The 14,417-nt window shown below is 37.3% G+C and overlaps 1 protein-coding gene across 2 annotated transcripts in view; it reads right to left on the minus strand.

Annotated features, from left to right (window-relative positions):
* The window catches only part of NUDT3 (nudix hydrolase 3), a 41,203-nt gene that overhangs the window by 6,187 nt on the left and 20,599 nt on the right, over positions 1-14,417 (minus strand). For both annotated transcript variants that reach the window (XM_075195739.1, XM_075195740.1), the window contains one exon: positions 4,147-4,257. In XM_075195739.1, coding sequence (XP_075051840.1) covers positions 4,147-4,257 — 111 coding nt within the window. The remainder of the gene's footprint in view (positions 1-4,146; positions 4,258-14,417) is intronic.

The raw sequence follows: 14,417 nt of genomic DNA on the forward strand, positions 1-14,417 counted from the left end.
ACATGGGTTAATATAATATAATTCTCAATATCATTTATGAAGAAAAACAAAATATCATTGCATAATAACATAAAAAAAAAAAAGAATACAAGTAAATGAAAACAGAAAAAGGGGTAACAATTTGTGAGAGCATACAATCTACAGGAAATGTGGAAATCAAGACAAAAGGGACAGCCACAGCCAGAAAAAGTGCTTATGTAGAGCAGATGTTGGAGAAAGGCATAATTGGATAAGGCTAATAATGTTATAAGTAAAACTTTATAGTGGTGTCACACAAGTGCATGGAATGCTACCCCTTTTCCAGATACAAAAGCTATTGGCTTCATAGTATAATTTTCTGCTTACAGATTAAAAGTGGACTACTATTCCTCATCTCATCTGACTAAGGTCTGGAGATGCTGTATGCAATGTTTACCAAACTTTATAGCTCTCTCTTTGAGAGATGAGAAGCAATTAGAGCAGTTAAATCAATCATGATATTACATTTATTTGTAAATAACTTTATTTTATTTATTACCGCTTTATCACATCATGTGTTTATCACATTTTACATATTAATGTGCATAGAGGACGCTGCCTATGCAGAGACACATTCTTACTGTCTGTACAAACTTTATGGTAGCACAACAGCTGCATCAATAATATAAACGTAGATTTGACGCCGGATAAGAACTGCCCATTTAGTCTGTTAATTTCTTAACCTTTTGTGAATGCACTCCATTTACTCTAATTCTCTGTTTTCTAACGTGCAACCAAGATCTTATCCATTCAACCATCTTCGAATCCAATCCTAAGTTCATTTAACAGTGTGCGATGTGGGACAGTGTCAAAAGCCTTACTAAAATCTAAGTAAACTACATCTGCACCGCCCCCCCCCCCCCCCCCCCCCCTGAACTTGTCTCCCTCAACAAGACTATCACTCTGTCTTTAGTCTTATTCCTCATTTTGTTTTTCACCTTTCACTTAACAGGCCTAAAAAACTGTTTTGCCCTTTTACCTACTGACTGGGCCATTTTCTCTTCAGCTTGTGCATTTGCACCTTTGATTACCTTCTTAGCCTCCTTCTGTCTAACAAGATACAGCTCTTTGTTTTCATTATTCAGAGTCTGCTTATATTTCCTAAAGGCTATCTTTTTTGCTTTCACAATACTTGCTACTTTTTTTGCGAAGCACACTGGCTTCTTTTTCCTAACCCATTTGATACAAAGGTCTGTTGTTTTTAGCATTGCACTTTTTAATTCCCCCCACCTCTCCTGCACTGCTTTCAAGTTCTTCTAATTTGCCAAAGAGTCAATTACACATTTTCCCATCTCTACAAAGTCAACCTTCCTAAAATCTAACACCTTTGTTTTTGTGTGGTATGAGTAAGTCTCTATCTTTATATTAAACCATACTGCTTGATGATCACAGGATGCTAGGTTCTCTCCCACATTTACATCAGATATCCTGTCACCATTTGTAAGAATTAAGTCTAATAATGCATCTTTGCGATTGGGCTCCCTCACCATTTGCTTGAGGAATGCTCACTGCTGAGAATTCAGAATGTTCTTATTCCTAGTGGAACTTACAAAAGACCCCTCCCAGTTAACAGGTAGATTAAAGTCTCCCAGGATTATTACCTCTCCTTTTAATGTCATTTTATTGATGTCCTGCAATAGGTTCCTGTCCAGTCTTCGTCATGACTTGGTGGTCTATAGATCACCCTAGTACGAAGAATAGCCTTCTCCCGTGTTTCTATGGTCACCCAAAGGGCCTCAATTTTTTCTTCAATACTTTGCATTAAAGTAGTATCTATTTTTTTTTTTTTCACAAACATTACTACCCCTCCTCCGATTCTTTCCAGTCTCTCCTTTCTAACAGAATAATATAACTGTAGGCTGTATATGTCACCTGCTGGCTGCTTCTCCAAATACATTTATTAAACAGAATACAAAACAACACTACACAGTTTTACAACAAAAATATATGTATATTTAAATCTTTAGCACAAAAGGAAATAATTGTGACATTATTAATTTTAATGTACCGTATTTCCCCATGTATAAGATGCACCTTTTTCCCCAAAATTTTGGGTAATTGGTCCTGAAAAATACCACATTTAATCCTACAAATCAATTCAGAAACACCCAAACAAATTTGTAAAAGCATACATAAATGTCCCTGTTCAATTAATGCAAACATGTAAACAGAATAGGATTAAAGCCAAGCTGGGCATGGGAACAGGGAGGCATGTACCCGAAGGTCAGATGACTATTGATTGCTTCGGGCCAACATCTAAATTCACTATTAACACATTGGCCTTACGGAGTCCCATAAACCACCTAAAAGAAAGTTGCTCTATTTGCAGTGTTGTATAAGTAGTGCACTTGTGGAGAGGATACATTTGCTAACAAACAAAATAAACATGAGAATTGTTGCTTAAACTCCGCCTCATTGGGCACATTAATTTGATACATTGCTTGACTAGTTTGAGGATGTCTCTTGTGTTACTGACCTAACCTAACGGTTATGCTATGCTACTGCATTCTGAGCTGAGACAGAAGAAAGAAGTTAATGGTACACAATTTTCCTCAATTAGACAGAGTTTTAATTAAACAGAGGTATAACCTATTCTAGGAACTAGATATACCATTGGTGACTCCTATTTAGAGGTGAATAATGATGGTAGCAGATCATTAGAGAAGGCAGATCTACTTTAAACTGTGATACTGGAGGTACACAATCCAATGGAGAGGGTAGATATGACATTATAGAATTCCGGAAGGAACAAGGTAACAAAAACAAAATTACTAAAATGTATTTTAGGGTTATGGTGGTTTTAAATATACAGTATGTAGGTTCAGAAAAGTTGGCTTTTCTTTAAGGCTTGTTCACACCTAGCCACTTTTAATGCTACCTGAAAACCACATTAAAAATAAGATGAATAGTTTCTTAAGACCTTATTCCCACATTTTTATTTTTAAACGTTAACGACACAACCCATTTGTCATCTGAAAATATATGTTACAAGTAGAAAAATAGATTGTATTGGTAAAAGTGCAACTCATGAAAAGTTCATGGAAAATGTGTCACCAAAACTTTTCTAAAGCATGCATTAGTTTTCATGTGTTTTACCTAATTTTCCAGCACATATTTGTTAATGAGCCCTTACATTTCAGCAAATGGGAAGTCCTTGTGTTTGTATCACTGTGTGTTATATTTTATTAGTACCCCAAAGTTGGCAGCAGGTGTTTTCAGTATATAATAGGGATTCAAATGTCTTTATATCAATGTGTGAAGTTCCTGCTGAAGGTGTTAAAACAACAAACAGTTTTGGGTTAAACAAAAAAAATAAAAAAAAGACTAAAGTTTTAAAATTGGAGGTTTTTGTTTCTCAGTGATTCCAGTAGGAGTTAAGTATGCAAAATTAACAGGACAAGTAATTGAGTCAATTTATGTTCCAAACATTTGTGCCTCAGTAGTTCCCTCTAGAGTTTGATATAAAAGCTATGAATCAATTGTAATCAGAGTAGATAGAATGTATGGCTAGCCGTGTGTCCCTCTCTGAAGTATTAGGCGGTGTGCCTGAGTGGAAATGTCATGTGATTTTTAACCTCTACATTCATACGCTTCTCTTTGGTTGATAATAATAATGCTAAATTAGTGTTGATATAAATGCTTACAAAAGTTGTAACTTGAGGTTCAGTATTTCAACTTTCAGAAGACGTATCATAAAAAAATATTTTGAAATAAGCCAGTTATTTCAGCTATTGGATATTTCTATCTATTGTGCTAGTCAAAATGCTACTAGAAAAATTGGATATTGTGTTCTGTCAAAAATATGTTCAGCACATAATATTCATTCATAATGGAATCATTCACCAGATACTGAGGGGCATATTTATCAAGCAGCAGTTCTGAAAAACTTTCGATTATCAGCTGTTTGCCATAATTTTTTTAAAACAACAATTTTATGGGAGGCAAAGCCTTTTTAAAATATGATGGCAAACAGATGTTAATCGTCAATTTTTCGGAACTGCTGATTAATAAATCTACCCCTTAGTCCTCCTACTTCCCACTATTCCAGTGTCAATATTCAGTAGCCCATGTAGCAGAAGTAAGCATATTTATTAATGTGTCTCTTGGAACAAATACAGAAGTTCCTACCTCTTCACAAACTTCCCGAGCAGCTGCTGCGCTGGGTTCCTCTTCAGGCTCCAAACCTCCACCTGGAACAATCCAACGGTCTGGATAGCGGCTGCTGCTCACTAATAGTACCTGGGGTAACAAGACAGTATTTGTAGACCATAATATGTACACTTATGTACCATCAATCTACTTCTCACATTCACATTTGAATAGATCACTTATTTATCCTTCGCCATAAGCTTTCCATTACTATGTAACCTAAAGAACAGAAGTTTGAAGAAGATTGTCATCTAAATAAAATATGCTAATAAAGAAGTAGTGGCAACAGTTCCCATTATTGCAAATCACACTCCACATATAACTTATAATTTGTACTTTGAATGTTCACTAAACATTTAAATTGTATTAGGACAAATAGGAAGAAGCAAACAACTACAACAGAATAAGGAGAGAAAAACTCAGAACCTTCACATCTAAAACATATGAATTAATGCATTGTCATTAGTAGAGAGCAGCTTCCTCTGAGATCCCCCTATGTTCTGATAATCACAAAAATGAAAGCAGGTGTGCAGCTCTCACATAGAAGCTACTCATTCAGTTTCCTACAGAGTAGGAAGTATTGGGGAAACATGGGTTATTTTAGTGGGAGGGCCTAGAGATGGTCTTGATTCATTAAGGAACTTAGGCAAGAAATTTCTTACTTAAGTCTCCTGGACAAAACCAAGTTAGAATGCAAGGGGTGAAAATTAGTTTTCTATTTCGCACATAAGTTAAATAATATCTGTTTTTTTCATGTAGCACACAAATAATTGACAGCTTATAGGCACTGAAATTTAAAGTTAGCATTTCTGTGCTACATGACAAAAAAACAGATATTATTTAACTTATGTGTAAAATAGAAAACTAATTTGCACCCCTTGCATTTTAACATGGTTTTGTCCAGGAGACTTTGTCCAGGAGAAATGTCTTGCATAAGTTCCTTAATGAATCAGGCCCATTAATATTACAAAGTTGCCACCTCTCCATTACATTAGCAAAGGGTGCAAGAAATACATGTAGGAAGCATGTTGACCACCACCAACAAACTACAAGCATGTAGCCCACTAAACAGCACTGGGCAAATGCAAGACATAACGGGAGACTTACTCTATATGAAAGCCAGATTCCAGACAACAAACCTTTTGGGATCAAGTATAACATATGATACTCCATCCAAATCTGAATTTTCCTATTTTCAATATTGCCTATTTTCTATGATGGACTCTTGTAAATATGGTGTTATCCAACATATGATTGGCCTATTCTGGTTTTGTATAATTTGCCAATTTACACTATTTGTTGCACTAAAAGAGAGTATAAATACATATACTATACATTGTGTGCATGCAGAAAACAACAAGTGGTTAACTATAGCCTGACAACTGGTTATTTCACATTTTGTTGCAACCTTAACAGAACATTTGAGACATTTTATACTGATGACATAGGGATCACTAGTGCTTATGCTTACAGTGCATGTAATGTTTTGATTCATTGAGTTCCTCCACTTCTGAGCCAACGTGAAAATTGTCCATTTTACAGTAAAAATTATTTCATTGTTCTGATGGGTATGTATTGGAGTGCAGTGGATCATGTATAGGTATACATTTTAATGCACTTTTTGGAAAAACATTTAGATCATCCATTTGGATGAAGACTAACTAAAAAAAATAAAACTACATCATTAACTATGTAGGATTAATTAGGACAGGGCAGGATAGCAATTTGCTAAAGAAAGAGTTAGACAAAATGGTGAAATGGACAATGACATAGCAGGATTAAATTTACTGTAGATAAATGTAGGTTTGAGCATCTAGGCTGTAGTAACAACTGGGCTTCTTATCTATTACATGGAATATAATTAGGGATATTGGAGTTTAAAAAAGACTTTGTAATATTAGTTGACAGGCAATTGAGTAGCAGCATAGTTTCACCATTGTGTAAGTCATTAGACAACATCACTGTGAAGATACAGAGTTTTCTAGCCCAATTCTACCGCCTTCACGCTGGCTAGCCACCCAAGGGTGCCTTACTATGCCAGGGAAGCCTACCCCAGTACCTTCTAAGGCTCGTATAGTCACTCAGGCAAATGCAGTTATAAAGTAAAACACTAGAATATTTTATACACACAGTAAATAAATGCCAGACAGGTTCACCACATTATCTGTCCCTTACACCACTAACTTAAGGAGTTACAGTCACCTGGCTGTCCTGACCTGACGACCCATGGATCTGCTGAAGTATTTTTACTGGTAGAAAACGCCAACTCAACACCAGATCTTGCACCTTCCAGGAATCAAATCACACAATGAACATTACCCCCCCCCCCTGTTTTCCCCTCCCTGGGCAAATCCCTGGGTCTCTCCTTTATAAACATTGGTGAGTGCTGAACTAGGGGGTTGGAGGGGGCATGGAAATGAGCTGTTATTCCATAGTGGCTCCCCTGCGGTTTTCCAGACAGAATGTCTCAGGCAGTCCTGTGGAGGACAATAGATAGGCCTTCCTCACCTCCAAATATCAGATAACAGTTAACCACACCTGAAATTAATCCCCTACACTACTTTGTGATGTCATGGGTCTCCAGCTGTTCCTTGCTTTCTGTAGAGAAAGGAGGGTGGGGGAGAATGAATGTAGCTACAGCCCCCTCACCTGTATCCTGGAATCACATTCTTACCCATAACCCACCTGGCTTCACTTTAAGAACAATGAATAACAGCTTCACTGCAATATCAACAATATACCATAAACAAAATACATATTTACAGTGAGCAACAATGTCCCCTTAGCCACATGTAATTAGACACTGCAGTTGTACTGTTGAACAAAAGCAAGGGCTATAAAAAGTACATGCTATAATCCACATCATGGGAGAAACGAGGGACATGGTGGTTAAGGTGTTTTCAAACTCATTTTGTCACAATCATGAATAAAGGTACATTACTGGACTCATAAGAATAAATGAGAAATTGAGAAGGTTCAGAGGTGGGCAACCTCATCAGGGAATGGAAAGGAAGAATATGTAGGTTTATTTTCTTTGAAAAAATGCGCATTAGAGGTTATCTAATATGTATAAAATAACCCAAGTCAATATAAATATCTGTAAAACAAACTTGTTGTACCCTTTGCCATACAGAGGAAAGTGGACATCTGTTGTGAATTGAAGAAAGATAGTTTTCACTATTTGCAAAGGAAGAAGTATTTACTGGAAGAGTGGTTAAACTGTGAAATGTATGGCAAATTTGTTGACAAAATGTATAAGTGGATTAGATACCTCTTACAAGAAATGGTATCTGTAGCTGCAAACAGTAGAGAACATCACTGGGGGGATGGATTAACTCAGCAAATTAACAAAGCTCTTACTTTTTTCACCCACAGACCAATAAAGGTAGGCGACTGTACAAACCAGACAAAAAAAAATAACATTGTACACAGTAGCTGCCAATCCAAGGCCAACTAAACACAGCCTTGCAAAAGTGACTGGCCTCGATGTAACACTGCCTACAGTCACAAACAGTGCCAAAGGAGTGCTGCTTACCAAAACTGAGCCCCTTTTGAAAGATCTAATACTCACAGAAGACGTTCAGACTCTAACTGGTAAGCCAGCTTCACTGTTCAGTAGTCAGCTACTAATAATCATGGGTGCCATCTTTAGGAAGTCCTCCCAACAGATGGACTCAAAGGCACTTGGATGGGAAGAGATGAGAGACAGCATAGCCAAGAACTCCATTTCCACCTTAACTGAGGAAACGGATTATAAATATACTATAGGTGGTATTATACCCCTGAGAGATTAAACAAGAAATTCTCTACTTTTCACTCTAGATGCTGGAGGAACAGTGGTCACAGTGGTATACATTTCTTCTGAAATGGCGGACTTGCCATTTGATCTCTCCTTTCTAGCATAAAATACAATCCTTTTTGAACTCTGTTTGAAGAAACTGTCAAAAAGATCCTTGGACCTTGCTACTGTGCTACCCTTCCTAGTATTTAAACCAGTGTTTCCCAACTCCAGTCCTCAGGGACCCCTAACAGTGCATGTTTTCCATATCTCTTTGCTAAGGCACAGGTGTATTCATCACTAACTGACACATTTTGAAGGATCCACAGGTGAAACTAATTATTTCACTTGTGACCTGGAAAACCTGCACTATTAGGGGTCCCTGAGGACTGGAGTTGAGAAACAGTGATTTAAACAAACATTCTAAAAGACTGATGGTCCATATTCTAGTGGCTGCCAAAAGCCTTACAGCGAAGAAAAAAAAATGGAAAATTCCTCACCCTCCCTCAACACCAGCCCTTAAAAACCATTTATGGTACCTAGCCTTCATATAAAACATTATGTTATTTCTATGATACAGAACATTTATATGTACCAACATTTTACTTTATTGGGTTTTATTTTACTCTATTTTATGATAATTGGATGTGGAATGTTATTATTATGGTTGATATGTAAGGTGATACTTTGCAGCACCGTACAGTAGGGAAAACAATGACATACATTAAACAGAGACATACAAGGTGGGCATAATAACATGAAAAAGAGAGAGCTTAAATTGTAATTGGAAGCATGCATAGATGAAACAAGAGGAGCGAGTGTGGATCACAATGGAGATTGGGGCACTTTTCAGAGTGCATTTATGTGAGTAGTATCAGTGGGAGTAGGATAAATTCTAATAAAGAGATGCATTATACAGAGTCAGTAGGCTTCCCCAGAAACTGTTTTCACCCGGATGGCATTAAGAGGTAGCCTGGTGGGGGGAGTGCAATACTTTGCAATAATACTGAAAAATACTGGTGGTTATTGCTCACGCCTGTCAGGACTACTCCGACACACACTGATGGCTGAGCCAAAGAAAGGAAAAGAACCGCAGCAGGTATATTAAATAGTTAAGATTCCTTAGTAGATCCAAATGACTATTCAATATATATCATCAATATAATCATGAAGGGTGTGCCCTAAACACAAAACGATACATAGTAGCAAGACAGAAAGTGGGTGTAACTTTGGGGCACTCCAGGAGAACAATTTATAAAATTCTTATTTTTATTAGGTATACATTAAAATTAGGAAGTGTCAGATTTCAGGAGCAAAATAGTTAAAAACATAAAGAGATAAAAATGTGTTAGTTGTGAATTAAAAATACAAAAGTAAAATTGCATGGCTTTGCTACCTCTATTAAATTCAGTAAAATATTCCTCTAATAGGGTATATGTGCAATCCTCTGGTAATAGTAAATATGGTAATAATATAATGCTACTGAAAGATATTAGTTTTACTCTCTGATGGAATTAGAGAGTTTAGATCATTGGGTGGCCAATTGTAATTACAAAATAGGTCTATATTAGATAAACTATATGTGAGATGCCATAGTTGAGGATAAGCAATATAATGCTTTCCTAATTTAGTCTCCTAGATAGCAATATATGTGAAGGATCCCTGTTTGATATAAGCTAGGGAGTGATCTGGAAGTAGAGAAGTCTCTAAATAGCAATAGGAGAGTTGTGGCACCATATAAGAAGGCTAAAATATTCAAAAACAAGACACCAGATATTCTATATTGCAGGCGCCAGAGAGGATATAGGTTAAATAATAGCCTCAAAATCGTATTACCTGGATCGCAGACATGTAAAAAGTCCCTGCCTATAATAAACTCAGAAGCGATCAAATCTATTTTCGGAATTGAATAGACACAGCAAAGCCATGCAATTTTACTTTGCATTTTTAATACACAACTAACACATTTTTTTCTCTTATGTTTTTAAGTATTTCGCTCCTAAAATCTGACACTTCCTAATTTTAATGTATATCTAATAAAAAAAGAATTTCATGAATTGTTATCCCAGAATGCCCCAAAATTACACACTATGGGCATATTCAATTAGCTTTCTGGTTCGCGGTAACGCGCGTTACCTGCGCAGTATTGCCATTAATACGGTACCGCATTAACGCGGATTTTCGTACGCAACCCTATGGGCTGCGAACGAAAATCCACGTTATTGCGGTACCGTGAATTAGCTTCGCGGGCCATTCCGGAGCGTTACCGCGGACCGCAATCGTAATTGAATATACCCCTTTATGTCTTGCTACTACACACTGGTGGCTGTAGTACTCACATAATGCCTGTTAAAACAGGAGAAACACTGGTTTATTATATTATAATAGGACTCTGTTGTCTCTAAGAGCCAGGTGGCAAGTAAAAACAGCCAGGTGGAGTACCCGGGAAATTGGTGCTGGGGAGAACACTGAGTGTGTCTAAAGATTTGAAGACTGTGGAAAAGTCTGATTGAACATGGTGTGCATTAAATAAGTGGCATGGGAGACGTCTTGTAGGAGGAAGTGATAGGTGGTTACCAGAAACGAGGTTATCCAATATCATCAGATATTAAGATAGGTTAGAGTTAGATGTGGAATTGGGAGACATAATTTCAACAATTAATAGAAGAAAGATCTTTATATAAAATAAAATCTGATGCAACCTTGCTGCAGAAAAACTAATCTTGCAGATTATGGACATTTAAAAATGTAAACATAACCATTATAATAATATTGTGTTTGCCTCATTTCATTCCAATGGCAGATCAGTAGTGATTCTGTATACCATTTATAGAATATACTATAATTATTGATTCTGAGGTGCTCTGATTAGTATTATTGGATTGTACCACATAGGAGGAAGCTAAATTGTGGAATTTATATTCTCCTGACAACTATAATGAAAGATTTATTTCTGCATATTATAACAATGCTATGTAACTTCCCCAGTGATCATGTTACAATCCATGGTGACTTTAATATTATAGCAGATGCAGTTTTGTCCAGAATCTGAAAACAAAACAAACAAAAAAACAAAGAAAAAAAAGAAAAAAGGTCCTCAAGTTAGTATAGCATATATTAGTATGCAGCTCCAACTAGTGGATGTTTGGAAAATTATGTACAGTTAAGTCTATAAATATTGGGACATCGACACAATTCTCAAATTTTGGGACCAAAAGTAATGGGACAATCAACTCAAAAGCTATTTCATGGACATGTGTGGGCTATTCCCTCATTATTTCATCATCAATTAAGCATGTAAAAGGTCTTGAGTTGATTCTAGGTATGACATTTGCATTTGGATTCTGTTGCTGTCGATTCTCAATATGAGATCCAAAGAGCTGTTACTATCAGTGAAGCAAGCCATCATTAGGCTGAAAAATCAAAACAAACCCATCAGAGAGATAGCAAAAACATTAGGTGTGGCCAAATCAACTGAACATTCTTAAAAAGAAAGAACGCACCGGAGAGCTCAGCAACACCAAAAGACCCAGGAGACCACGGAAAACAACTGTGGTGGATGACAGAAATTTTTTTTTCCCTGGTGAAGAAAAACCCCTTCACAACAGTTGGCCAAATCAAGAACACTCTCCAGGAGATAGGTGTAAATGTGTCAAAGTCAACAATCAAGAGAAGACTTCACAAGAGTGAATATAAAGGGTTCACCACAAGATGTAAACCATTTGTGAGCCACAAAAACAGCAAGACCAAATTAGAGTTTGGCAAACAACATCTAAAAAAGCCATTACAGTTCTGGAACAACATCCTATGGACAGATGAGACAAAGATCAACTTGTACCAGAGTGATGGGAAGAGAAGAGTATGGAGAAGGAAAGGAACTGCTCATGATCCAAAACATACCACCTCATCAGTGAAGCATGGTGGTGGTAGCGTCATGACGTGGGTATGTATGGCTGCCAATGGAACTGGTTCCCTTGTATTTATTGATGATGTGACTGCTGACAAAAGCAGAAGGATGAATTCTTAAGTGTTTCTGGCAATAATATCTGCTCATATTCAATCAAATAATTCAGAACTCATTGGACGGCGCTTCACAGTGCAGATGGACAATGACCAGAAGCATACTGCAAAAAAAACCAAAGGGTTTTTAAGGCTAACAAGTGGAATTTTATGCAATGGCTAAGTCAATCACCTGACCTGAATCCGATTGAGCATGCATTTCACTTGATGAAGACAAAATTGAAGGGAAAATGCCCCAAGAACAAGCAGGAACTGAAGACATTTGCAGTAGAGGCCTGGCAGACCATCACCAGGGATGAAACCCAGCGTCTGGTGATGTCTATGCATTCCAGACTTCAGGCTGTAATTGACTGCAAAGGATTTGCAACAAAGTATTAAAAAGTGAAAGTTTGATGTAGGATTGTTTAGTTTGTCCCATTATTTTTGGTCCCTTAAAAAGTGGGGGCACATATAGAAAGCGTTGTAATTCTTACACTGTTCACCTAATTTGGATGTAAATTCCCTCAAATTAAAGCTGAAAGTCTGCAGTTAAAGCACATCTTGTTAGTTTCATTTCAAATCTATTGTGGTGGTGTATAGAGCCCAAAATATGAGAATTGTGTTGATGTCCCAATATTTATGAACTTGACTGTATCATTCTGATAGAGGTGAAGTGGAATTGATCATGTTTATACTAATCGTATCATCTCCCTCGACTAGCAATCAGCTCAATTCCTTTGTAGCACCCTCTCTACATTTGATCCCACAACTCTAATGTTCCTACTATACCCACGTATCTTATTTTCCTACTCTACCTCTTGATCCCATAACCTCACAAATTGGTAGGTCCCCGTCTCCTGTGCTCATTCCATCTCTAACTAAAATCTGTAATATCTCTCTCTCTACTGATCTCATTCCATCACTATTCAAGCACGAAATGATGACTCCTATTCTGAAAAAACAAAATTCTGATCCAAACTCTCTCTCAAATTACCGCCCCATCTCTCAGCTCCCATGCCCCACTAAGATTCTCAAGAGAATTGCCTACACTCGCCTCACACACTTTCTTACAGCAAACAACTTGCTGGATTCTCTTCAGTCAGGCTTTTGCGCTCAACACTCCAGAGAGACTGCACTGACCAAGGGTGTCAATGATTTAATCTCAACAAAAACTAAAGGTCATTACTCTCTTCTAATTCTCCTGGATCTCTCTGCTGCATTTGACACTGTTGACCACTCTCTCCTCATACACTGTCCTATCGTGGTTCTCATCCTACCTATCTAATTGCTCTTTCAGTGTTAATTTCTCTGGATCCACCTCTGCTCCGCTTCCATTATCAGTTGGAGTACCACAAGGCTCAGTTCTAGGTCCTCTGCTATTCTTAATCTACAGCACTTCTCTTAGAAAACTAATAAACTCTGAAACTTTAAATTTCAGTATCATCTCTATGAAGATGATACACAAATTTATCTATCCTCTCCTGATCTCTCCCCATCTGTGTTTTCTTTCAACCATTTCATCTTGGATGTCTTCTCGCCCACTCAAACTCAATCTTTCAAACACAGAATTAATAATATTCCCACCCAAAAACAGAAGCTTCCTGCCTAACATTTCTATTTCTGTTGACAACATGACCATAACTCCCACCCTGCAAGCTTGCCTAGGTGCAATCCTTGACTCACAACTATCCTTTGTTCCCCACATCGACTCTATATCTAAATCATGTTGCATACATTTAAAAAACATTTCCAGAATACTCACATATCTCACACAAGACACTGCAAAAACTTTAATTCATGCACTCATCATCTCCCATATTGACTATTGCAATTCCCTCCTTACTGGTCTTGCCAAAATCAGACTCAAACCTCTACAATTTATTTTGCACACAGCAGCTATAGATTGATTTTCCTTGCAAACTGTTCTTCCTCTGCTGAGCCACTCTGTCAGTCTCTACATTGCTTGCTTGTTTTTCAACGAATCCAATATAAAATTCTTCTAATATACAAGGCCATCAACAAAATTGCAATGACATACATCTCCTCACTTGTCTCAAAATATCTCCCAACTCGACACCTCCGTTCTGCACAAGATCTGTGTCTCTCTTCCACTCTCACATCCTCCCTTTCTTGGTTACAGGACTTTTTTTGAGCTGCACCAATTTTGTAGAATTCCCTCCCTCGCATAAGACTTTCCTCTAGGCTTTAAACCTTCAAGTATTATCTCAAAACCCACCTCTTCAGACAAGCTTATAATATTCCTCAACCACCATCTTAATCTCCCTAGATTACCGTATTAACACCCTCTACACAGCTAACACAAGACAACAACCCTCTGACCAACATTGATGTGTGACTGATCATACAGCCTACTCAATACTTTTTACCTTTGCAGTCTAGCTGGACCAATATGCAATATGATATAGCACTTACCCTTGTGTATCATACTCCCAATGTCCCATAGATTGTAAGC

The sequence above is a fragment of the Mixophyes fleayi genome, chromosome 2 (assembly GCF_038048845.1).
Source record: "Mixophyes fleayi isolate aMixFle1 chromosome 2, aMixFle1.hap1, whole genome shotgun sequence".
NCBI classification, from domain to species: Eukaryota; Metazoa; Chordata; class Amphibia; order Anura; family Limnodynastidae; genus Mixophyes; species Mixophyes fleayi.